General features: G+C 40.5%; 2 protein-coding genes across 10 annotated transcripts in view; one reads left to right on the forward strand and one right to left on the reverse strand.

The window, feature by feature from the left end:
• megf6b (multiple EGF-like-domains 6b) overlaps positions 1–1258 on the forward strand; it is a 62595-nt gene extending 61337 nt beyond the window's left edge. For all 4 annotated transcript variants that reach the window (XM_044176058.1, XM_044176047.1, XM_044176064.1 and 1 more), the window contains one exon: positions 269–1258. In XM_044176058.1, the coding sequence (XP_044031993.1) occupies positions 269–330 (62 nt within the window). In that variant the 3' untranslated portion in view covers positions 331–1258. The remainder of the gene's footprint in view (positions 1–268) is intronic.
• Positions 1246–27698, reverse strand: part of kcnab2a (potassium voltage-gated channel subfamily A regulatory beta subunit 2a) — an 87216-nt gene continuing 60763 nt past the window's right edge. For all 6 annotated transcript variants that reach the window (XM_044176175.1, XM_044176155.1, XM_044176149.1 and 3 more), the window contains 13 exons: positions 18735–18778; positions 18328–18365; positions 17948–18027; positions 14433–14477; positions 13662–13706; positions 13352–13395; positions 12967–13053; positions 11342–11427; positions 11039–11159; positions 10242–10336; positions 8838–8958; positions 6618–6706; positions 1246–5396 (listed from right to left, as the gene is read on the reverse strand). In XM_044176175.1, the coding sequence (XP_044032110.1) occupies positions 5307–5396; positions 6618–6706; positions 8838–8958; positions 10242–10336; positions 11039–11159; positions 11342–11427; positions 12967–13053; positions 13352–13395; positions 13662–13706; positions 14433–14477; positions 17948–18027; positions 18328–18365; positions 18735–18778 (985 nt within the window). In that variant the 3' untranslated portion in view covers positions 1246–5306. The remainder of the gene's footprint in view (positions 5397–6617; positions 6707–8837; positions 8959–10241; positions 10337–11038; positions 11160–11341; positions 11428–12966; positions 13054–13351; positions 13396–13661; positions 13707–14432; positions 14478–17947; positions 18028–18327; positions 18366–18734; positions 18779–27698) is intronic.

Raw genomic sequence — 27698 nt, forward strand, 5'->3', positions numbered from 1 at the left:
AGGAACCAGCATGATATGCATCCCCGCTGTCTCAGCCGTTATCTTACTTCATCACTGCATCCACACGGACGGCAGGTGACGAGCTCTGCTGACTCTTGAGACAGAAGAGAAGTGACATTTTAGCTGACTTGGTGAAATAAGAGTAAATAGCTAGTTTAAGTGCTGACAGCAGTCAGTTACTGTCTGCGCTTGGGGCAGAACTGCAGAGGCTGCACTTTCTCTTCGGTGTCGTCTTTGTTCTCACAGCTCTTTGTGCGCGTCTCCCCAGGTGGACCTCCACGCCTCACCTACGGCAGCAGCAGAGGAGACTCGCAACATGACAACTCATAGCACCACCATAGCTGGAAGACTCCAACTAAAACTGGGACAGATCAGCTACGTTTTACTGAAGTGACTCAAGTGAGTGAAAGCTTGTTACAGGAAGTTGTAGCAGGCAGCTGGAAGACCTTCATGGAAATAGACTCTCTGATGAGAACAGCAGTTTCATGGTCGGACTTGAGCTGGATCATCCATTTTTTTTGCGTGCCAAAGTGTCCTTTGAACTGTTCAAGCTTGTTTCATCAGCCTGACCTCGCTGGTACACAATTTTCTTGCGTGGAACGTCAAACACCTTTTAGTCTTCAGGATTAAAACTTCTCCTCAAAAACTACATCCGCAGAGTGCAGTGTCAGGAGATTGTGGTTACTGCACTTTTGGTATTTTGTGTTTAATATTTTGTCCTCTAAATACCTTTTTTGCAAGTACTGTATATAAAATAATACATTTTTTTAAAGGATATTGCTGGATATGATGCAACCTCTGACACTGAGGCAATTTTTGAAACCATATTTCATTACTTGCCAGTACTATGAAGTACTACCCTCAGTCCAATGGTGCTTTACTGTATAATGCAACAAAGAGTATAATGATCCTCAGACTTTTATAGTATATCACAGAAAAGCACATTACCGTAAATATGCTTTAATGGACAGCTGGAATTTTACAGTTCATTAAAAATCACACAGCATTAATTTGCATCTTCTCCAAGGTTAAGTGTCTAAATATTTTCAGTTGAATTCATTGTGTATAAATTGCTTCATATTTATATTTCATAGTTGTATACAATTTAATATACTGCAAGTTTAAAATGCATTCTTGTTTTCCACTGGATAAGAGACTTTGCAGCTCAGCCAAAATGTACACTCCAGTAAACAACCCAGAATGAGATTTTACACATGAATGCCAATAAAGACAGACACATAAAGGTTTGTTTACCATTCTTATTTTATCATTATTTCAATGAAGATCAAAGCTGTACATCCTGTCTAAATTCAGATTCAAGCACAGTGCTGACAGCAACGCCTGCAAAAGAAAATTAAAAAAGAAAAGAGAAAAGGCAGAGGTGATCACAACCAGAAATATATACAAAGGTCAAACTATGTACAGGAGATACCAGGCTCTCACTACATCATCTTCAGAGTGAATTCAGTCCACCATTGCATTCACTTCAGAGCGTTCCTCATAATGCATACACAACACAAGAAAATTGCTTCTTTTTGTCAGTCTTAAAATTGATAGAATACTAATAGGAAAAATGCAGCATGGTGAAAAAAATAAACAGTTCTTTTAATTCTCTCTACTGCATTAAAAGCTAAAACAAAAATATATTCTCTGTATAACCTACAACCTTCTGTAAAATAAGCTCTATCCATGTGTGTGGCTCTGGTTTCATTTCTGAACTAGTCATTAAAATGTTAGAACAGCAAATATGATGAAACTGGGACCACTTAAAGCATGAATTTCTCCTACACAGGCGAGGGCACCGGGTAACTACACTTCAGCCTTAAAACAAAGTTATTTCTACAATGTGCAGAAACATTTTAAACACCACACGATCTTTGTCGGGCAGGTCAGCACGGTGTGAAATAACACTGATGATCAAAATAAAATGCACAGCGATACCATTTAAAGTTTGACAGTTTGGGAAATACACTTATTCGCTCTCTTGCCGAGAGTTAGATAAGATTGATACCTCATGTCTGTATATGTCTAAATATGAAGCTAACATTACCGCCAGCAGCCGGCTAACTTAGCTTAGCATAAAGACTGGAAACGGCTAGCTTGGCTCTGTTCAAAGGTAACACAGTCCACCTACTCTAATTAAAGAGGTATCTTTTTTGTTTAATGTGTACAAAAAATCGAAGTGTAAAAGCAACAATTTGCCGTTTTACGGGGGGTTATGAACAAGTCTTGTGTCAAAGTCTGTTCCACCTTCGAATAGCGTTTCCCTACAAACAGTTTCCTGCACCGCTGTCCTTTGCGGTTGGAGTTACAGCGAAGACCTACTGAACATGGCAGTGCAAAGTTTGCCTCTTTTTCTATGGGATGCGAGCAAATTGCGATTTGTTCGCTGCCAATGGGTCTTCACTGTCAGGTGTCGCAGAGATAACTGCCGTTTGGTCGAGGTTAAGCATAGCAGAAAATGATTTGTTGGGGTTAGGAATTCGACTGGGTTCAGGTTTAAGTAAGGGGAAACATAAATCGATGGGGAGAGACTTCAACACAACAGGTGACTATTTCTTGGCTAGGACCAGTAACTTAAGTTTTTGTACGGATTAAACAAACGAGATATAACTTGTTAATTAGGGAGCTTTAGAGAAGCTGGTAGGTGGATTTTGTTACCTTAGGACAGAGCCAGACTAGCAGTTTCTAAGTTAGTCGGCTTCTGGCAGTAACGTTAGCTACGTTTTTAGCAGATATGAGTGTGGTATCCATCTTTTTATTTGTTTTTTATTATTTTTGGGCGCAGCCAAAGATAGACAGGAAAGAGGGAGAGAGAGAGTATAACATGCAGCCCGGGCCGCTGCAGTAAGGACTCAGCCTTAGTACATGGGGCGCCCCTGAATCTTTTTATTTTAACTCTCGGCAAGAAAGTATATTTCCCAAAATGTCGAACTTGTCCTTTAAGTCTCACACTTTCTCCCCACTCCCTGCAGATGAAAATATTACGACAAAGGGACTCCACATACTAAATTAACTAAATGTTCTTTGCTTATCTTTTTTTTATTCCCCCCTCTTCTTCTGGCTTGTGCCAGTTTTATTCACGTAGACACAGCAAATCAAACGAATACAGGGATCAATTTATACAACACGCTAAAGGAAGTGATTCCCCCCAACACACATACACACAGGCTTAACAGCTGAGACATTAAATCATTTTGCTGTTGTTAAAAATCACCTAGGAGGAGTAACGAAGCAGACTGTAAACCTCATCCGCACAAATCCCTTACAGTAACGTTCACTTTGATTATAACCTCCACTTTAACCGACAAGCACCTGCATCTCATTCATGTCATCAATCGCACTAATGTGACAGTTTTCTTCATCTGTACTTTTTCTGCTAAGAATCAATAGTTTATTAGCTGTTAGTAAAGATTTGTTATCTACACGTGTTAGTAAGCGGAGTAGCATCACCTTGCTTGTCCCGCAGGTGCTGTAGGCTGGGTGAAGAGGGCCCATGTTTTGAGGATGTAATGCATGCCATCCACTTGTGCTTTAATCACAGTAAGAGGGCACCCAAAGGAGAAAGAATGATATAGGGTGGCGTCAAATTTTGCAATAATATTTCTGACACATGTCGTCGCCTGAAACAAACCTTACTGATCCTAAAGCAAGTAGCTGTACTATGCATTCTGTATCTGAAGGACGTATTTGTTAACTAGTATAACAGCATTGTCAAGTAAAGATATATATGGAGTAAAGTCCATACTATAGATAGATAACAAGCTGGACAGCACATGCATCAAGATGAGTTCTACAGGAAGTGAGAGTGAAACGCTCGGGGGTGTGTTGTCAAAGAGATATGAAGAAGAAGAAGATCTTTGGCTTAAGCCACGCTAAAATGTCACTGGTCCTCCCCAGTGTCCACACATGAAAGAAAGACAGACGAGTAAATATAACCTCCTGACCATGTGCACGCCAACACACGACTAAAACCACCTGCTCTGTTCCCTGAGCTGCTGCCACTCACTGATTAACTGGACACACACCGCCTCTCCTCGCAACAAACACCACTTCCACCAGTCAGCGTTCCCGTATATACTGGGGGACATGAGACAAGTCGGCCAGAGGGGCAGCTGTCGAGCTGCTCGTCTACGCCAGCGCCCACTGCACAGTCTGATGCAACTGTAAATAAGGCAAAATACTTGAACAAAATTTGATCAAGGAGAAGTTTCCATGAGATGTGGAGCCAGCACTGATACGACCACTTCCTGTACAGTAGATCCTCAGCCTGAAAACAGAGAACAGAGGCTGGGTAACACAGTGAAGTACGACTCTGCTTTTCATTTTACACGACTGCAGTTCCTACTGTTAGGGATGAATGAATAGCTAATCTCTTCAGTGGCAGACGAGATGCCCTGACACATCGGCCTATGCTCCTGACTCTTCGTAACGGACGGTTCACAGGACGGAGGAGGGGCGGTTGTTCCCCTCCCCACATCTAGGCCGCCACGCTTAGACAGCAGGAGCGTCGGAGCATCGGGCTGGACAAACGTACTGCCAGTGAAGATGCAGAGGGAGGATGAGGAGAGGGAATTATCAGGAGGCGATATGATTCTATAGTACAATGGCTGTGAGATTAAAGACTATTGTAATACCCATCCTCCTTACAACTACCCTCCAACACCTATACTGACAATACTAAAGTGCTGATTGTTTAAAGCCCACGAGAAGGCTTGTACACTGATAATGTCGACAACACAAACAAACAGTTTTTCAGAGAAACCTTGACGGACTCATACAGTACACAGGTGTTTGTAAACAGAACGTCCAAGGAACAAATGCATGGCTATGGTGCATGTGCAACAGAATAGTTCTCGTATATTCATACAGTATGCACTTAATCTTCCTTTTAGTTGCATTCAGTTTTAGGAAAGAAAAAAAAAGCTAAAAAAGAAATCTGGCGGCCAAGCAAGCGTGTGCTTATTTTTTTATAAAGATTTTTCTCTACGGTTTTAAAATACGTTCAGCTGAATTGAATGTATAACTGATTTAAGTATGAGCGCATATCCCTAACCTCTCTTCCACTTATGTCTTTCTTAGTCAATCCCTTCCTTTCCTGTGGGGGTGACTGTATTTTTTTCCCCCTTTTCTTAATCTTATCCCCGTGACTCTAAATGAGGTGCCCTGGGTGGCCTTGGTGTGGCCAGACTCATGCGCCAGGGTCTCACTCAGTAAAAGCTCAAGCAAACAGAGGATCAGGCAAAGGTGGGGCACTGCGGCTGCAGCCCGGGTGCAGGCCTGCCGGGCGGGGGCCGTGCTGCGCGTTAGGAGCGGTAGTCCTTTTTACTGTACGGCTTGTTCCCCAGGATGCTGTCCACCTCGTGTGTAATGGACGATGACAACTTTGGAAGAACCTGTGACAGGAGAGACACACAAAGGGTGAATATGTTTCTCCTCACTTATATCTACCGTCAGTGGTTTTGGTCATTGGTTAACAAAAAAACAAAAACAAATTGTTGTTGTCACCATCGTGGTTTCAAGTTGTGAAACTTCCAGCTCTTTACTACAAAATACAGAAACCCAAAAACTGGGAAAATTAAAAGTGTAAAGTAGGCAGTTTCACAGCTGATCTACAGTTTATTTGTTAGGTTTTTGTGCCTTCTTTTACTCAAATTCAGCTTATTTGTAAGTGTAAATGATTACACTTGATACACTGGAGTCACAAGTATTCAGATGCTTTACTGAAGTAAAAGTACCAATAAGCACAATGTAAAAATACTCAATTACAAGTAAAAGTATTATTAGCAATATTTTGTTACTGATACATTATTTTAATAATAATAAACATTATATTTTTACTGTAATTTCCTTAACAGGAATCCAGAAAATAGTTTAAAAATTACAACTAGTTTAGTTTCACCATGATGTAATTAAATGAAAGCTATACACATCACACACAAAAGATCATTTGTTCTCTAATTTTCCAGTGTAGACATTAAATACATACTAAATGGAAAAAAGGAAGTCATTTTATGTGGACTTTGCGTCTATTTTAGGGTCTGTGAGCTAAAATTCCCAGTAAAAGGAAAACTGCGGAGCCCTTGGGAAATGTGAGCATAGCATTTCAAAACCGAAATATCAAATGTGCTGGGGGAGAGGAGACATATAGTGAGCACACATCGAGTATACTAACGTGTATACACGTACACACACACACACACACACACACACACACACACACACAGGAGGATGCACAAAGCATCAGAATAGAGAAGAGCAGGAATGCTCTTTACTGCAGGCCAGACATAATGCGAGGAGAGGACGAAAACCCCATTAAGAGTGCATCTTATCAGGAGAGGAAGAAGTGGCAGTAAGCTCGTCTTCAATCCCCCTGGCAACTGATACTCTGCTGACCTTATTAACTCGGTACAGTAAAGCACCCAAGCGTGCAGCAGCAAACTGCCCCAGAGGCCGAGCTGTACCCAAGAGAGGAGGACTGCTGTTACGGACAGTAAGCCACGAATACGGGGCTGATGAAACAGGTCAGGTCACATTTTCACAAATTGAGCCACTGATTTGCTCTGCGAAACAGGCATGTGTACACACACAAACACACACTCATTTTGGAGCCTCACCTGTATTGCTCCTATGTTCTCCATCAGCTGGTCGGTGTTGGACGCCCCTAAAAGGACAGAGCTCACCCCCTCGTTCCGTAGGCACCACGCTGCAGGAGACCAGTAAACAGCAATGACACCCCCACCATGACTACGGACATACACACACACTCTCACAGCATAATTCACACACAAACACACTACAACATTTCCACAAAAACACTTCGCAAACACACACCAGTTTGATTTTTTTTTTTTTAACACGTCAAATACCTTTTACGACTTCAAAAAATGCTGATAAAACATGAAAGCTACTGCAACATTTCCTGTCCACAAAAGAAATATGACAAAATTATAACTGGACACAAACTCTGCACTCACATAATGCTAACACATAAAAATACTCCACTACAAGCAAAACTCCTGTACTTTTAGGTACAAATTTGAATTCAGCAAAAAGTACTCACTGTGCAGCAGAATGTCTATTTACATTTTCGTATATTATTTGATTATTATTACTGAATTAACATGTAAGCAGCATTTTGAATGTTACAACTGGAAGCTCATTTGAACTACTTTATACATAGAAAAATATTCTGTATACTGTTAGTTACTGATAGTTTCATCTATAACTGTATTTTATAAAAATGGATCATAGTTTTTTTTTTAACATTATCTCAATCTGCAAAGTTAAGTAGTACCTTGTTTGCTGTGAAATTGAACGCACTGATCCAACTTTTTTCTACCAAAACTGATTCCAATATCTCAGCTCTGGGTATTCCTGCTGACACTGAGTACTGACTCGATACCAGCGCTTTCTTTCTTCTAAATTTAAAATCTGTATACCTCACTGCATGGAACTCATTGGAATCATTTTTATGTAGGTAAGATGAGGCTTTCTGTGGCAACTGAGTCAGCAGCCCGCCATGCCTGAATGAATGTAACTGATGGCAGAAACACGGATTTTAAAATGGAGTAGAAGTATAAAGTAGAATAAAATGGAGATAATCAAGTACAAGTACCTTCAGTACAATACTTGAGTAAATATACTGCTAATAATATGCAAGAAACATTTTTTGTGATTGCTCTGAGCAAATGGACACAAAAAACCTCATCTGTTTGGTTTGCAATTATAATTGTGAGCTGTATTATGCAATACACGTGCATGCTTTTACAATTGAAAATACACTTAAGAATATTACAGTATAAAGAGATGGAGAATTCTTCTGTATAAATAGTGGGATTATGATTCTACATAAATCTTCCACCAAAATGAGAATATGGCAAAAAAGAAAACAGTTGAAGGTCTTCCACTGGATTGACACAAGTGTAGACCTTCCCTCAGGCCACTCAGATACCCACACCATCTATTTACGGAACTGAATTTACCACCAGGCCTCAGTATCAAGCCTAAGGCAGGAAGGAGTTTGTCATTGTTTTATAGTTTTTATTCAATACTGGAGTGCCACGGTGATGTAGAGGACTGCATGTTGGACATTAATCTCCCGTGCTGCCTTCAGGAGTGCTGGAAGGATTTATGGTAATTGGGAGAGATGACTGAGTCCGATAATGGGCCGTGAAACCTAATCTATGACACTGCATTACTGCGAGGGTGATAACTCTGCCGTGATCTGCGCTGAGATAGAAAAGGGAGTCCCATATTTACTCGCTGCCTCCCTAACGTCTGACGCTTTAACAGCCCTCGCAGGAGTGCACGTCTTCAGGGTTTACACATTCTCCCTTTCCTGCCCGGCAGAGAATCGATATCAGTTACTCGCTGGATTTATGTCCGGGATGCTATTTTAACGCTGACACTGGAAACTGTTAAATACATGTCAACACCACAGACCTGCATATACAAATATATACTGTAAACATTTGCATTCCTTATGTTGATATTTACATGACTGTCTTAATGTATTCAAAGGGGCCGTGCCAGATCCTTGTTTAGGAGATACTGTATATTCTATTAATGTTAATGCAATTCCTATTCCTATGTCCCTGAGAGACAATGAGAAAGGTGATAGATGCGTTTATATCCCTTTTAATAAACACTATTTACACTCTCTTTTTCTCATGTCTTTTTTGTAACTACAGTCGTTACAGCACAGACACATATCGGACAACACACCAACAGTCAAACCAGACAGCTGCGAGAGCGGCGCTGACCTCGGCCCGTCCGAGGCAGAGGGACGGACAGACAGACAGAAAGAGAGAGAGCGGCAGAGTGTATCTGCGTACCGATGGCGAGTTGGGGCAGAGTGCAGCCCAGCCGCTCCGCGATTGCCTGCAGCTCTTTCAACTTCGCCTGCTGACGCCGGCCCTCCTCGCTCAAGATCTTGTCCTTCAACCACTGGTAACCCTGTCGAAAACACAGCACACCTGCTCAAAAACAGCCCTGCTCACACCGCTGCGCCGCAGCTCCTGTGTCACCAGGGCCTGTTTTTAAACAAGTGACTCTGTCTCCTGCTGCCTACACCTCAGCCAGGGAAACACAGCTACAGCTCCGCTTACTGAAATGTTTTTAGTTCATTGTTATTATTACAAAGTTACAAACATTAGGAGAAGAAAAAATCTCTATTTATACTGACTATTACTGTACATGTTGAAATTATATTTGTTTGTGCTCAGCTGAGTCAAAACAATTATCTTTATATAGTATTAAGGATCAGGAATTATACCATAATGCCATTAGTAACAAGTCAGAAACCAGCAAGAATAATCACTGAGTTAAAGAGTCAAAATACCACATCACACAACATCCACAGGCAACACTGAACCAAACAGGAAGCAGCACATTCCACACAAGTCATCAAAAGTACTGCACAACACCAAAATGGAGAGCTAGTTTCATGAACCAGGACAGGTCTAATCGACAGTCACTGAGACACAATCCACAGATACACAACATGCCACTCCACTACAAGGACACATCATTGCATTAAGTCAGGTGTTAGCTTCTGTGTCTTGTTTTGGACTAAAAAAAAAATGAAAACAAATAATTTGACATAATGTGAAATCTGTGGTTGCTGATTAAACCGTGTTACTGCTCTCTTCCAGAGTTCATCTGTCACTTTAAAGTGAAATATTCTTCTGGGTTTCTGAGTGCTCACTGAATTAAATCATTAAAAAATGCTTCTCCTCCTCATTAATGATCAGTTAATGAACATTATGCTTTGAGGAAAACCAAAAACTTTCAACTTTCAAAAATTCTAGGTCACATATGCGTTGCCTGGAATAACATTGATTTTCCAATTTAATTATTTAGTTTTAGTTTAAAAATTGTTGGTATCCATACTGTCAAATTAAAAACAATTTAAATACATTTGTACACATACTGCACTGCTATTGTTCTGTGTGTATGCATTTTTGTGCCCATGTATCGTGTGCTAATGTGCGTGCACTAAAATGCGTTAAGCTGACACCAGCTGGCAAACAGTGTCAAACAACACTGCTCGGGAAGGGGTACACAGTGCATGGCGTCAACATGGCACTGACAACACACAGATATATGAGGTGCGCACAGAGTTACAGAACCTGAAAGACACAAACACACAATAAACAAACAACCGGCAGGGAAAGACAGAACAGTGACACCAGCACAGATGATCAGAGCAGGGAAACAGCGATTTGCGGTTTGTCTACCTTCAGAGAGGCCCGAGAGTAGGGAGGCACCCTGCCATCGTATTTCCCTGAGATAATCCCACAGGCCAGCGGTGACCACGTCATGGCCCCCACACCTGAGAACAAAAACAGCTGATCATCATCAAAATCATCACTGACACCATGGCTCACCTCCTCACAGAGCTGTAGTCCTTTTTTTGTCTTTGGAAGAAAATCGATCTTAAATCTGTTAGGTGCGAGTCTCTCTTTTAAACTGGATTTTAAGACGAGCCTGTTTTCACTGACTTGATAGTGGTGTCAGAAAGGACGTTTGTGTCTTCTTGTCTGTCAGTCAAGTCACAGCCTGCTGATTGTATAATTTGTGTGACAACTTACACAAGACTTGAACCCATTTAAGTCTGGATGGGCTCATGCTATTTTACATGGACAGTGACAGATCTCTGAGGCTGGCCTAGCCAATGAGCATTCACATCTTGAAAACAGGAACTGAGTAGATTGATATCTATTCACATTGGTTGAAATCTCATGCTTTCATGCAGAGATTTTAGTAATATCCGTGTGCGTTTTGTATATTGACGTACAGGATGCTCCTTTGCAGGCCTAGCTGTCTTCTGGCTTGTGTGTCCATATGCCACAAAGAACAGAAATCTTCCAAAGTCTGTCAGTTGTTGTGAAATACTTTCTGTTCAAATTTGTATTTAAAACTCCACATTGTTTGTACAGAATTCATATTGCTTACTACTTCTGTATCCCAACTGTGCCTTCAAGAAGACATCAACCAAATCTCTATGCAAAGCCACAAATCCATCACCGCTCACCTATCTTATGGAAGAGCTCAGGTAGCTGAACCTCCACCTTCTCTCTCTGGAACATGTGGTACTCAGCTTGCTCACAGATGGGAGGAATCTGGTTGAATTGTCGCGCCACAGAGTACGCTTCCTAAAGGAAAACATGGAATAAACAAGATTTGGCTCATATACAGTACAGTACTACATATATAGTATAAAGAACATCAAGACAACATCTTTGTGAGGGAAAGAAAAAAACTCCTTAGGCCATGTTGGAAATGAATATTTGCCCTGTTTTTGGACTGTTGTCTACACAGATACACTGAGTCTCACCATTATCTCCATTGGGCTCCAGCGGGATGTTCCCCAGTACATGGCCATGCCTTGGTTTATCACATGGGTCATTGCTCGAACCGTTTCTGCAAGTTAAAATTTTAAAAACACTATCAATGCTGGAGTCACCCTGTTGTGTTTACAGAATAGTATTTTCTCTGTTTTTCATTCTCTATGGCGCTCTATAGAACAGACAATGTCGTGAGAGCCTACTGTAACTGTACGTGTGTCTGAGCTGCTTGTTCTTTATTATTATAAAAGATGTATTTGTTATCATTTGCAATCCAAATGGACTGGGCCATTCAGGAGAGAAGTGGAAACACTGATTATGTTAATCGGAATGGTGAGTGATTCATTCTGATGAGGACGATATCTATTCATAACGAGGCACACATGAATGACATCATGTAAACAGCCACAAGAATTTTTTTTTAAATCTGCAACATGCTACAGGGGAACATAAAAAGAGCCCAGTGAAATAAATAAGAGATGACAGGCATATTTGCACCAGTTCAAATCTTTAATCACAGACGAAACGTCTTCACAAGGTCGACAAACTGACTACAGTTTGTATTTTAAGCACAGAGGGTTAAAAAAAATGCGTTTGGTTCTATAAAATATGTCAGGGATTTTTCCATTAACATGTTGACTTGCATGCTTGACTGAATGTTACACAGATTAATCTCATGCTATTCTGTCAAGCCATCAGATAGGAATTTCATTTTACAGCCATATCTGATCCTGTGCGATGGCGAATAAAATCTCACATTACCCAACTTTGATTTCCGTCTTTAGTGACAATTCGTTTCATCCCACCGCCGACCAAAATATCAAGTGTGTTTGATAACGGTCGGGGTGTCCGAGACCAGATCAGGATCACCGGAGCAAAATAAAACAGGGGTGTGTCCTCCATCCATGCCTATATTCGCCTTGCTGATGTGCCGTTTCTGAAAAGTGTCTCGGACAACCAAATCAGCCCTCCCATCATCTAGTGGGTGCTTGGCTTAAGAGCGTTTCTCTGTAAACTGACAGAACAGCAGCTCACCTCCTCTTCACCCTGTATGCTGCCCTTTGGCTACTTCCAGAATAAAATATAACAGATGGTCTAACTACTGTGGGGTTTGAAGACAGACTCAAAGCTGTCCATGTGAACTGTGTGCAATCTTTAAAGGGCATATAGGCTACCTCTGACTAACAAGACACTAAAGTATTGTAAAAGAGCCAGTGAAGCATCAGGCTGAAGATGAAGATGACCTCTGACTGAACTTTAACCCAAGGGGGAACTCTGACATGGGAGCAGATGCATACTGTGTAACCAGCTGAGCCCATACACAGTTAGCACTTTGCCATTTAAAAAGGTCTCCAGCATCAGTATCTATCCTCATTCTGACTGTGGAGGTGGAAGCACCAGGACAACATGCAGCATTTAAAAATAGATATTTCAGTTACAAGAGGTTTGTATATTTGAGTCTTCGCATTGCAGTAGTCATAGAGACAGAAAAGAGGTAGTTTTTTTTGTGCAATATGACAAAACATAAGGAAAACATGGTTAAGTGTGTGAGAGGGTAAGATAGGTGATAGTTAAAAAGCAATAAAGATTACAGTAGTGACAATAGAATTATTACCTTCCATAGGTGTATTAGGGTCCGGTCTGTTCGCAAAAACCACATCCACGTAGTCTAATTGCAGTCTTTCTAGAGAGGCTTTTAAACCTAGAAATAAGAACATCAGTTACTAAGTAATAGTGAACCTCTGTTGTGCTATATTATGATGTTCTTTTTAAAAACACAATCTATATACTGCCAAATAATAATTGCAGCAGATTCTGAAACTATTTTCACAGGGTTATTGTACCCTGTATATGTTTTATTGGCAACTCCAATAACCCCATGAGTGTGTCAATTATTAAAAATGAAAATTGATTCCCTTAAGCCAAAGCAACTAATTAGGAAGTATTTTGTTGTTGCAGTGCCTTCATTTAATCCAATAATCTGCTGCGCTGCTACTTACCTTCTATAATGTGTTTTCGGGATAAACCTCTTTCGGTCTCCGCTCTGCAAAAAACAAAAAATAGTTATAAGTTAGAAACAATTACTTGAAATATGACTGGACCTGCCCCTCCATGGTAATATAACATCATATATCCTTTGTGAAATATGCTCTAGTAAATGTTCCAGCTGTATTGAAAGTACAGATCAGTTTGGATGACACATGATCCCATTACCAGGAGCATCAAACAAGTCGAGAAAAATTACACAGGAGGATCGTTTCTCATTTGGACACGTACGCCGAGTCAAAGAAGCAACCAGATGAAACTTACTTTCCACCCCAGAAGATCTTTGTTGTTATCACCAGAGTTGAACGTCTAAAAACGGAAAATATAAGCACATCTGTTACAACACCTGCCAAACACAGAATTATAGCAAAAAAAGCCTCATTTATTGGAGTTGGTGATATCTGGATGATTTACTACTTATATTATTACATTGTATTACTATACCGTGCATACTTATCATCAACCGGTAAATCCACTTTGTACTTTACACTTATTTTAATTTTATACTTAAACCCACTTGGTACTTAATTTATCTGACCTGTATTATAGTGTATTATATTTTTGCTTAGTACTTCTATTCCTGTGTGCACAAACCTTATATTATATGTATTAACAGCTAGGATGAAAAGCTCCTACACATCCTTTGGGTACTCATGCATTTCTGCCTTATTCTTTCAATGTCACACGCGCCCACATCCCACAAAAAGTGTGACTGTGCCAGAGCTCGGCCAGCGCCAGTGAATGAGTGTTGCAGGCGTATAACCTGACAGAGCTATACAAATGCCAATCCAGGACAGACAACGTAGAAGACAAGGCCCTAGAAGTTCATCCATTATTCAGCATCTTTGAGAAGGGACACAGGAGTGTGGGCATGGCACGGCTGCCCGCATGAATCTTTCATCTCCCTACCTTACCCTTTCCAGTTCACAACACACTGCCTCCCAATATGTGCAAGGAAGGAGATGATACAAGATTAGGGAAGCTGACTGGAACGGAAATTAAAAACCACCAAACTCAATAAAGTGTGCCTCATACCTCCATCCTTTCTTCTTTATGATGTTTCCGAGCACCACCTCTGCCCTGCGAAGCAGACGGAGAGAAGGCATGATTAAATAAAAGATAGGTGTAAATGCTCTTATCATTTTAAAACTGACTGTCTGAGGAAGGATTTCAAGCCCTAAATGAAATAAAGCAGTCCAACACTGCACACATACTGTATAATGCATAAGAGAGCGTTCATTGGAAAGTTTAGGACTGGTGAGTGTGAATTTGCTGCCAGGTCAGAGTCAGCGGGTCCTGGGCCCCGCTGTGCTGTGAAACCACCACTACGTCACTCATTAGCAGCCGCAGAGGTGCTAATGAGTGACATTATAATTAACTTGGGACTCATTAGGGCTGGGCAGAAGAAACCTGTCTGTAGGATGTCTCTCCAGTCCTCTCTCTCTCTGACAAATAATGAGACATCTCATTCATATAAAAATGTATTTGGAAAAGATTTGTTCATTTTGGGTGTACTGATTAATAAAGCAAGCTGCTCTTATCACTCCAGCTTTAAAATAAATTATGTTTTGTTACTAAGTGTCAAAAGTGTGTTGAAAACTACGAGGACCATAATTTCTCTCATCTATGACACAGCACATAAGTGCTCCTGCCAGTGGCGGTGTGTCTGTGTCAAGGATATAGCCCCACCTGATTACCACAACCACATTGTCAGTCAGCTCTACTAGAAACTGTGATGGGCATTAGTCACTATTTTCTGACATTTTATAGACTAAACGATTAATTAAGAAAATTATCTGCAGATTAATCGCTAATGAAATGAGTCATTAGTTGCAGCCCTAGTCGGGTTAGCGGGCACTGATAATCCCCTCCTGATGCTGCTGAAATAAACTGATAACCAGTGGGAAACACTGTAACGTGACCTCACTGCACTGAACAAACAGAAACAGCAGAAAAGAGAGATGGATGGATGATTTCATGCAAAAAGCTTTTATTATGAAACGCTTTGTAGCTTTATTTATTTATTTTTTTACCTTTCTTCTCCCTGACAGGATGAGTTATTGGCGGTTGACTTAATGATCTTCTCTGTGTGATTCTTCACACATTTTGCTGAGCCAGTTTGTTTCTCTCTCGTTTTTCTGTGTGTTTTTGTTCTATGTAAGGGTCAAGCTTTAATATTAAACCCTGCATATGTGTTTTTATTATTTATTTTGTTCCACTTTTGTCACTTTTTAAAAGGTAAATTCAATGACATATTAATACCACCCTGTGTATGTGCCTGGTACAGTCTTCTGATCCAACAAGCAACACTATGACTAGCTGTTTCAGACCCTGCCATCTAGACCCACACCTGTTTAAACAACGAGCACTCAAGCACTCCCCTGAGAGCAATAATGTGTGTGTTTGTGTGCATAATAGTGTGTGAATGTGTCTCTTGCAAACACCCACACAGTGCGCTGCCCTTCTGAAATGTGAGTAATTTGAGAGCCCAAACATAAAGGTACAGTGTGCCTTTGAGCAGGTTGACTTTCTTCATCCATCCATTAATTAGGTCTTTATTCCAGTGCAGTCGATGTTCTGACTTGCGGCAGAAGCCAGGACATAATGCTGCATTATTCATGGCTTTATAATATTTGATTACTTTCAGATTTCTCTGGAATTATGCGCCCAATCTGTCACTGGTTTCACACAATATCGTGCAATTACTATGCATCTAGAGCAAAATGTCTAAGCCTGGAAGAAAATGAAGGAAATTCTGTTCTGCCAATTACTCGTATACTTTTAAATGCTTTGACGCCATATGTGTTTGCTGATAAGCACAGCATGTTTATTTGTGCATTTACACATATTTATTTATATTTCTGAAAAACAGTAGCCTGCATATTGGGATGGATATGCCAGTTAAGAATCACAATGAATATCTAAATATCTCTATGTGTTGAATGTTTGTTTTGTGACTGTTTTGTAGGGCTAAGTCAGAACAAACATGCCAAACAAACAGCTAACGTCTGCCAAGCGCTGTGCATGAGCAACGCGAGGAGTGTGAGCACAGCTTACAAACTTTGTTTATCTGTCCATGCTCGCAACACAGAATCAACATTACAGCAGCCTGACTGTACAGCCACCAACAGCACTACACATTCTCGGAGTCTGACTGACGAAGGAATCACAGTAAGCCAGAACCAAGGACTTCGCATGATAGCTTTTTCCATTTTGATGTGCAAAGTGTGTGATTTGTTCTACCCCTGTGTATGAGTGTAATATAAGCTCCTCTGAGCTGCTCTGCAGTGGAAGCCTTCAGGATTAACACCTGTGCAATACATACTGAGCTGGGTGACATGCTGTCACAAACGTGTGCACGTGCCGAACAGATTTGTCCTTTCTGTCAAACTGTGGTTTGTTTTACGGTAGCACAACGATCACAGTAAGAATTGGTAAGACTTCTATGTCAGAGATCAACTTTTTCTGGCTCCATCCTAAAACAACAAGGAAAACACATTGTTGAAAGCTCCCGAGAACAATGTAGTGATGACGTTTATCAGACAACAGCTGCTGAGACATTGGATGAGAAATGAGGACAACCACTGAGACCTACTGCATTTTTTCTTGTCTTTTTGTTTTTCTTTGATTTTCTTTTGAGAGACTCGGAACTTTGACGCATCTCCCCAAACATAAAGGCAATATTAGAATATTCTTGGGAGGATTAAAAAAAGGACTTGGTGCGGTTAATCACAGATACTGTTTGCAAAGGATAATCCCTTAGATTATTTCAAAGCACCCAAGTTACTACAAAGCCAGATTAATCCATGCTAGAAGTTAAACCATCACTACATACAGCAATAAGGCAATACAATGCTGCTGTCTGGGGTTACAAATATCATCACTGGCTGTCCTCTAAATTTAGACCAAGACTATGAATATCTGAACCCTCATAAATGTTACTGCAACAATGACAAGGTGATGACCCTAATTTCAGGTCTAAGATCAAGGGCAGGGACATTAATCTGTTGTGTCCCTTAATAGGTCACTGGAACTACTTTCTGCCAACAAAATAGTCCCAATGAAAACTGCTGATGGTGATGTTTGTGGATTGTGGAGTAACAAGGACTTTGTTTCTGTCATTTTTTGAGTTGCTCAAACAAAATTCCATTTACCTCCCTTCTACTTGGGTGGTGGCAGAGGCTCTCACATCAAACTTAAACTATTTGCATGGCTACACACCTATAGTAGTGTAACATATGTTTATATATATGTGATTTGGGTAAACTGACCCTTTAAGTATCAGGGATTATCTAGAGTAGAGACAACACACTAGCAGCTTGACTTCCTCAGAGCACAAGTCTGGATGCATTTACATCCTTTCTAATGCCCTGAACATTTGCTTGTGCACCACTGGTTCACGCTTGCACTGCATCATGCTTGCACCTGACACTCAAGCAAGGCAACTGTAACTAGTATATCATCTCCACCTGGTGCTTTTATAATCACTGTTGGTAATATTTGGTGTTACTGCTCAGTGCTAAGTCACCTATGGCACAGGATATACTCACTTCCCAGCAGCGTAGACCTCTGCTGTGTCAAACAGATTGATGCCATTTTCATAGGCCAGAGTCATCAGCTGCTCTGCCATCTGTTGAGAGAGCAGGGGAGAAGGAACAGAGAGGGGAAAGGATGAGGTGAGAGACCACGGATGTGAAGTGTTAGGACTTTTCAAATATGAAACATCCTTCACAAGACTAAAGAAGGCTGCAATGGCTTTGCCTTCCTATAACATGTGCCTATTCTCTGTCTGTTGACTCCTCCTGGCATTATGTTTTCACTATAAGTAAAAATAGGCTTCTAGAGCTATCCAGGATATGCCAGATCATATGGAAGGTTTCGATTCCCAAGCTTTGACTGATGGATGATGACAAAATCCATCTGCTCTCACCTCATCCGTTATCTGTCCACCAAACGTCACCCATGTTCCTACAGAGGATGACAGGGAGGTAGGGTCAGAGTAGTAAAGGACATAAACATGCATGTGCACACAGATGAGCAAGTGAACAGTGATACTATAAGTTCTGCACAAGTGATACTGCACATAGTGTCCAAGAAACAAGCTAAGAAAAGGCATTAACGTTGGATAATATATTTGAGCCATTTTATAACTTCTGCAGAGTCACTGGAACTTTCCACTGAACTTATATTTTCACACTCTGTAAAAACACTCTTTTCTCCCTATTTGAAGATAAAGGACCGTGAGGTTACGAGTTCCCCTCACAAATCTGTAACACAAAGTCTTTGGGGTGCAGCAAACTTCGCAGTGTGTCTCATGATGAGCCAAGAGACTCTTACCTAATCCAAGGCAGGACACCCGCAGGCCAGACTTTCCAAGGTTTCTGTCAAAACAGAGAGAATTACATTAACATTAATGCAGCACTGAGGTGGCAGTGATTTGTGATATTTTATACTCCGGCAGTGGCTATGACCATTAGAGTAGGACTTTAAGCCTAATTTCTAACTTTGATTGATTGATATATAAATAACCAAACAACCCTATCACTCTTCTGTAATGTGAGAAATATCTGTTCTTACTGCAGTGGAAGCTTACAGTCATGGACGCTGAGAAGAACAGGGCTTTGAATGGATTTGAAGCCAGCAGTGACACATGTAGACTGGATGGGTAAGGAAGGACAGTAACACATGTGCTGACAATGAGAATGTGTGTGTATGCACAGTGAAATGTCAGGGGAAAGACGGAGACAGGAAGTGGGTCTTAAGCAGGCCCACCATGACATCCACGGAAATTTCTCATGGTACACCAGGATCCCTCAGCCACCATCTGACTAAAATCCCCCACAGCAATGCGGAAGCTTGACTACTCACAACAACTTGCTCCTAAAGCTGGCATCTCTGAGCCTATCACAGCCCAGACAGACCCTTCTGCTGACAATCACAGCTTTGGTTGGGCCTTTGATTCTTTTGGGCAAGCTTTTCAACTTTTCTAAGTCTAATGTTCCTAGTAAAAAGCCAAAATCATAACAGATTTGTTATGTGCACTGCCATAACTGATCTGGTTGAATTAGCTGTCACATCTTTTTTTTCCCCCAGGAGAAATTTGGAGTGTATCTTCTAACCTTAATAGTTCTGTTGCTTCAGATATCTCTGATCTAAGAAATGATTAAACCTACAAAATGAAGTGTGCTACTTCTGGTCAACCTCCTTCAAGATATAAAGCTGGCAGTGTAAAGAGATAAAAGAAATGTGGAATCAGAGATGATGTAACATGTGCAGGAGTCAAAGTGAGCGTGTGGGAGGATATCTAATTTATTTTTATAAGACTGCTTGTATAGAAATACAGTTGAAATGAAAAGGAGTAGAGAAGGAGACAGAGGATAGGTGCGCTGTGTGTGTGCGCAGATGTGTGTGTTATATGACTGTGCTTGTGACTGCATGTGTGAGTGGGACTGTGTGTGAGAGTGGGTGTTTTGTGAAGCCATGATAAGATTGCTGAATTGCTGCGGTGACTAACAAAACATTTCTTTCAATGTGGTCTGAACACCAAGTCCAAAAACACTGACTAAACCGTTTAAAATAAATATGGAAATCTCAACAGTATCACATCCCCTCTAAGTAGGCTAAGTGGGCTACATTTGTGTTACAGTGAAACAAACAAAAAAAAGCTCTTTAAGTTTCTTTTTGATGTATCTCCATATATGGCACTTTCTATTTTGGAAGAGTTAATCCAGTTAAATATCCACTACATCATCCAACATCATTAGTTCCACTCTTATTTCACTGAACCACCATGGATGTTAGTCTTTCCATTCATTTATATTCTTTGTTTTCTATTTCAAAACCTCAATATCACAGCAGAAATCTATGTTTTTCCGAGCCATCAGAGGTTTCAGATATTGAAAAATAATGAAATCATATCCAGTTTGTGTATTTTGCAAGTAAAGCATTTGTGTCAAACGTATTTTCTACAAAGAGCCTCATTAAAATGATCTTATTTGGTCAGTGAGGTCTGTAATCGTGTTACAGTTTGAATCCGAGAGCCTGATGACATCATGTATAGGAGCCCACTGACTTATAAGCAAACACAGTCAGTCATGAGGAAGAAGAGAGAGTGGTAAGAGAATCTAGTGGGACCACATACCCTTACGGTGCACCGTAGTGACAAGGTTAACGCAAGTCCCCTATGGCAAACCACTGGAGCTGATCTACAATTAACTGCCTCTTAATTGTATGAGTAAATTACCCCCTGAGGGGGCTGCTGCTCGGCGTCACGAACAGAGATAACCCAAACCAAAAGCAGCTTACTGACCAAAATTGTTAGTGGAGCATGTTTGCTTGAGTGTTTTTAATGATGAACTGAGACATTTGTCTGTCTGTTTCAAGCCTTTCACCATTTAAGATTTACACCTACTGTGATTAAATTTGCTTAATATGTTAATACATGGTGCACAAGCACATTCAGAAACTGAGATGCACAGTAAACCTGTCTAATTAGATAAACTAGGAGCCACTGTATACACATGCTTCCAGAGTTGCACTGCATCTGCGTCTGTTGCATAAGCATGCTTTAACCATGAATACTACACATACAGTACCAGTGCATTTAAGCACTTCCCCAAACCTAAAAATAAGTAACAAGGATATCAGAATACACAGTTCTGCCCTTGTCATTGTTCTCATTGTGAGGATGTCCCTTTGTCAGCACATTGTTATGTTCAATATTTTACTAGACTGGCCTTGAATACGGCATTGTGCGTTGCTGCAATGACCCTCTGCCAGGGCCTGTAAGCAGGCAGGGGTCAGGTTCCTGCTGAGCCTCAGCACACCAGAACCACAACAGTCAAGTCATCTCCCTCACGTCCTCCTCAATAATGAAGGAGACAGGTACAGTACAGGACGACAACACTACCGCAGGGACAAAGCCAGATGAGATTCATGAACAGGACATGTAGTGACCATAGCACGTGTCCAGTACTTTGAAACACTAGGTAACTTTTGTCTGAGGTGTCTATTAACATCAGCCTTCTGATCCCATCAGCCTGAAGCGGACAAGGCAAGGGTTTTCATTTTGGTATGCAGGTTTATTTGATTATGGGTGGCTTGGTAATCTATTTTGGGCTTGTTTACACACAGGTTGCATTACACTTTAGCTTGACATAATGAATCCTGTATGTCTAAGTCAATCATTCAGCTCTGCTGCTGACTCTTGGCAGCCATTGATGGAAGTTGACCTATGGAAAATAGTGGAGATGTTGAAGTTTATCAAGGATCAATATAAGGCAGGGAATATCAGAGGTCACCTCTTTCAGTCATTTGTTACTGATTATTGTCTCTAGAAGAAAAATATGAAATAGAAAAGAGAGATGTGTAATAGTGGGATATCAACACAGCAATAGAAAGTGTGGACAGATGAAGATGAGTAGGTGAACATTACTGTTAATTGTCATTGTTTATGGACAGTGCTTGGTTAACGCAAAGCCTACTATTAGCTGAGCCGTGGTACCTCTACATTACTGCCTACTACAACAGTTAATGATTTTTAGGCACTGCTAACTGCGTCATTCATCTTGTCAATATGGTGTCCACATTTTATTTACACAATTCCCCAAACCTAGAGGAGGGAAATTTCCTTAGCAGTGAAAAATATTTTACTAACCAAACAAAGACATTCAAGGACAGAAAGGAAAAATAAATAGAAAGCACCATTAGATGCTCATCTTTGGTACGTGGCACATCACGCAGGAAAAATTAAGTATCACGACTGAATAACCAACACACTGGCTGGTCACTCCTGTAGTTGACACCAAAAACACTTTGTATTGTGTTACTGTAAACCCTCTGACATAGGAACTGAGTTTTAAGGTGAAGGTGGGATCTGCTTCAAACTGTTTTGACACAACACTTAACTCTTGTAACTTCCCAATAAGCAATAAAGAAAAATAGGTGTAGTTGTTGATGTAGCCAGACATTTTATATCTATTAAGGTCTTAAATGTGTCATTTCCCTTGACTGACACACACTCCTCCATTGGGCCAATCAGTTACCTTGAAACAATCACAGTAGTGACCCCTTCAGACCACAAACACTCATCTATTGTAATTGTGGTTTAGTAGTAGAAAACTATAAAACAAAGTGATGAATCCCTCATAACTCACTGATAGAAATTAAGCAGTTAGCCTGTTTAATTCAGCAAGACAGAATATACTAACCTGCTAAAGACACACCCAGCAAAAACAGCAATTCTCAATAAATTCTAAGGATGTGAGTTCAGTCTACTAACTTCAATGCCTATAATGTCAAATCTGCTGTACTTGTGTGTTTTAAAACTATGGTTGAAAAGGATTGATATTAACGTAGGAGCAGATCTACATCAATTCTATCCAGATTAAAAGCTCATACAGAAAAATCATGTACTGGTTAAGTCTTGGTATGATGTGAGAGCGGAGCATCAGGAAGGACTAGAGGCATAAAGTAGGCAGACTGAGTGGGAGAGAGGCCTTAAAGTCCATGTGAAGTCAGTGGACAGGACAGAGTGATGAATGAATAAACAAGGTCAGAGAGCTGTAAAGAGGAACGTGTTGAAAGATATTCACTGAGCAGAACTATTAATACTACCACCTAACCCGTGGCTTCAACTTCAGAAAAATACACACACACAAACACCAAATGCCACCAGCTTGTGTTGGCTGCAGGAGGTTTCCTCCTCCATTCAGGTTTACGTAACATCCACTCGATTTAAAGGAAGAGAGTCGGGGGGGAATTAGAAATGTTCTGATTAGACAATAAGAAAGAGGAGGAATAGGGTGAGCCACTGTGCTCTAAAAAGCTGCTTACACACATCAACTGTGATTAAAGGAACAGTTCACCTAAAAATTTTAATTTCTCAATTATCTGCTTCTCTGTATCAGCTTAACCTTAACAAGCATACAGTATGCTAGCCCTATTTATCCAATTATCTTCAGTTCACCTCATTGGTATGAAACATGAATGGTTGTGCACATCCTACAGCGTTCTAGCATGAGGCTCTGCTCACTTGCTGCCAGCTGGATGACCTTTTTTTGTAACTCAAAACAAAAAGACTCAACTCTTGTCTCAGATAAAGCCCAAGATGGATTTGCGGGGGTGAGTTGTGACTGGAGGTGAGTTAAATTGCTTAAACTGTTTAAAGGAATAGTTTGACATTTTGGGAAATACGCTAATCCATTTTCTTGCCAAGAGTTAGATGAGAAAATCGATAAAGAGGTACGAAGCTAGAGCCAGGAAATTATTAGCTTAGCTCAGCATAAAGACTGGAAGCAGGAGGAAACAGCTAGTCTAGTTCTGTTTAAACTAGATTTAAAAAATCTGTCTACCAGCACCTCTGGAGCTCACCAATTAATAGGTTATATCCTTTATTTAATCCATACACAAACAAAAATGTGAAAATTACAAATTGTGGTTTTTCCAGGGACTTACGTACTTTAACTAGTTCTTACCAGGCGCAGTGACTTCCTGGAATCACCTCTGGTTGCCTGGGAACCTCACAGTGGCACACTTTTAGAGGTGCTGGCAGGTGAATTATTATTATTATTATTTGTTTTTAAAAGCCAGGCACGCCTTTTCCCACTGTTTCCAGTCCTTATGCTAAGCTAAGTTAGCCGGCTGCTGGCCCTAGCTTCATACTTAACAGACAGATATGAGAGTTATTGATTGTCTCAGCTAACTCTCAGCCATAAATGTTGAACTATTCATTTAAGTTCACACCTAGGGCTATACCCTTACAGAAGATCCTCTAAATTGTAATTGTCGGAGACCCTTACAAATTCCTTTCAGTGTCTTTGTCCTTGAAGCTCGCACATTACATGTTTTTGGTATAGTCACCATAAAATAAAAGTCCAAATCGACCTCTAACCCTGAGATCTCACACAAACATGTATTATTTTGTGAGACTTTTAAAAACAGCCACTGAATGCATGCACACACTTATGCATAAAAAAACAAACATAAAAAGATCTGGATGAAGCAATGGCTGAGAAAATAAATAATTAAATTAGTTTGTACAATGACCAAGTCTTATACTGTAATGTTACACTGAGCTGTACTCTAACACCCTGCCACGCTTTTAAATTGAATATCGTAGCCAAAGGATACTGATAGAGTATATTCAGTGACAATGCCAACAGATTGAATGTATTTTATAATCCTAAATTCAATGGAAAGATTTAGTGAATGTCTTTAAAAAGATAACCAACAACATGAATGTAATGCATTGAAAGCAAACAAAATCACAAAGAGAACTGCAACAATTAGTTGATTAATGGATTAGTGGATTGACAGAAAATTAAATCAGCAGCCCTAATCACAAATAAGCTAAGTAGAGGTATTTACATAAAAGGACCAAAGTGTACAAATTAGCTTGTACAGTAAGAGACCATCTTGCTGATGAAAATGGGATTTCATTGGCCACTGTTTCGAATTCAGGGCAAACTGGTGCCATCTGCCTAATTAAAAAATGTTTTTTTCCCTGCTGGCCTGTGATCTATTACTTTCTGAAGTAAGCTAAAGCTCTGGCCTCCTCATACAGTATAGCCTCACTACATTTTTCCCCTCAGTGGCCTTAGACATTACGTAACATGCAGTTCAAACGCTTCTCATGCAGAAAGAAAAGCTAAATACTAATTTAATTGTCAAAACAAGTCTGTTGATTCAGTACTCTTTTATAAATCTAAACCTATCTTTACTGTATGCAGAATAAGTCTAGTGTGGCAGCTTTCAATAACCTTACACAGAGCATTTGAGCACATAATCGTGCACATACTGTATATACCGACCTTTGGACTAAATCTGCATGCTATACTGTGCCCAGCAATCATGTGTAACCCTTAAGGAAAACGTAATGCAATGCAGACTGTTCAATTAAATTCATGCACACATACCTTATGAAACAGTATAAACTGACTACAATGCAGATACTGTGTGAATAAAGGACTTGACTCTTCTTGGCAGTGTATAACTGAATTAATAAATCTAGGCTATTTCTAGAGCGATTAAGAAAACAACATGCAGAGAGAAATGAGTGGCGCTAACACTAACACACACACACACACACACACACACACAGGCTCTAATTAAACTCTATCAGTGAGGCAAAGAAAGAACAGCTGTCTTCATTTTCTCCTTCAACATAACACAAGTGTGTCTCTCTCATGCAGACACGCTTATAGACACATAGGCAAAATATTCCACAACAAACCCCCCATCTCACTTGCTTTCTTATGCACCAACACAGACAAAGCCGCAGTGCATACAGTGAAACGCAAGCCCACATCAATAAATGAACCACCATTTGGCAATTTCTCTACACATGCCGAGAGCAAACAGATGGTGACTGTTCTGTGCACATTTAAGATGGTACCTAAGTGGCTACTGTGGCCTGAAATCTGTGCTGTGGATGAGTCTTACTATTTACATCAGAGTGGCCAGAGTGTACTGCTGTACGCGTGTTCTGTTAAACTACCACGGTCTATTTATGATTCATATTTCAAGGAGGAGTGCAGGCTGTGGAAAGCTGGCTCCCTGATGAAGAGCCCTCAGAATGCAGGAAAACGTCCCAGCATGCACCCACACTCACGACGCCCCAAATCTCACACCCACAGCTTTTGTCACCCAAGCCTGAGCGATGCATGCTTTTGCATTTTTGTAACAAAATATTGGAAAAACGATGCTCAGTTTCATCTTGCTTAAAAATTCCCTGACCTGGACAAAAACGTTCCCATTGTTAAGCACCACTAATTCAATTTTCTTTCAGCAATTACAGCTATTAATACGATAAGGAAACATTAAACATGTATACTAATAACTGATGTGTAGATGTAGCAAGTTTCATTTGTAAATCTTTGACATTCTCCTCCCATTTCTGTCCTTATAAATTCTGCCATCTGTTACATCAAGTAACTTCAAGGTGCACTAAATGAAAACAACTCTGGGGGATGGGCTTATGAGTCTTATCTTTGTCATTGATAATGATACATCACAACGTCACACAACACAGTGGTGGGATTTAAATGCCATCCACTTACACAACACTGCCAGTAGCTATTTACTGTGGCTGTGATTCACCGTCAACTTTACAACCAAAAGTGGACCTCCAGAGATGTGAGGAATCCTACTGACAGTCTGAGCTAAGGCGAGTTACTTGTAAATTTACACCAGGGTAGGAGGTGAGTCAGCTCTGATTTACGTAGCCACTGCAGAAAACAACACTGAGTGCAACACAGCAGAAGTGTTTTGGAGCCGAAACAAACTGAACTGAACTGAACAATACCATGATGTGACAAAAAAAAAAAATCCTCCTAAAGCACAAATGTTATACACAGCAGTTTAAAGTGAGCTCTTAAATTTAGTCTGCACAAAGGACAAAAATGGCAGTCCAACCGAAAAGTGATACATAGTGTATTCATACTTATTCGCCTCAGCATTACTGTCCAGCAGTTTATTTGCCAAACATAAGCAAATAAAACTGGCTCTTGTAAAGGTGGGACCTTTCCCAGGTTTGGTTTCTTGAGAGAAGAACTGATAACTGGACTGTGAAAAGCAGGGGCTTTATGGGATTGACTCCCCACCTGAACTGCCTTCCCATCCTCACAGATATTCTTCCATTCCGTGAGCAAAGACTACTTTACATAATCATAAGCCATTTTGTGTGCATCATTAATTCAGTCCTGACTGAAGCCATTTAATCATTTCTTGGAAGAGGCGCGGGCTCTTACAGTCAAGCTTGATGATTTTAACCAGTCATGTCATGCAGGCCCAGTGTCACATTACAGAGCGGCTCAGTCTGCGGTGAGGCAGCACACTAAAGCTGCCGCAATCCTTCCGTACCTTGAAAAGACATTCGCTTTGATGGTTTCCTTGGCCTTGTGGGGGAGGTCACGTCCAACATAACCCGCATCCTTGCCCATAGATGTAGACTGACAGTCTTGATTCAAGCTCAAGGCTGCCACTCAAGGAAACAGAGAGCACTGTATGCAGATGAGGCTGATCTGAATTTCACACTGCTATTCTGCAGTGTGGATAATCGTGGAAAGTTTTGTTGGGTGGAAAAGCTCTGACTATATTCTTTTGGGGAACAGTTATAAAACCACTAACCTCTTCAGCTGTCAAAATGAAAAACTCAAAACTGAATTCAACAAAGGAAAAAATCTTGTGCTCAAGGATGAAAAGAGAAACGCATGGACATGTTAAAGGGCTTGCAAGCTTCATCTCTGAGAGGCACGTTTGAAAGATACACAGTGACATGAGCACAGATCACTCTAGCCTACT

This window comes from Siniperca chuatsi, linkage group LG2, assembly GCF_020085105.1.
Source record: "Siniperca chuatsi isolate FFG_IHB_CAS linkage group LG2, ASM2008510v1, whole genome shotgun sequence".
NCBI classification, from domain to species: Eukaryota; Metazoa; Chordata; class Actinopteri; order Centrarchiformes; family Sinipercidae; genus Siniperca; species Siniperca chuatsi.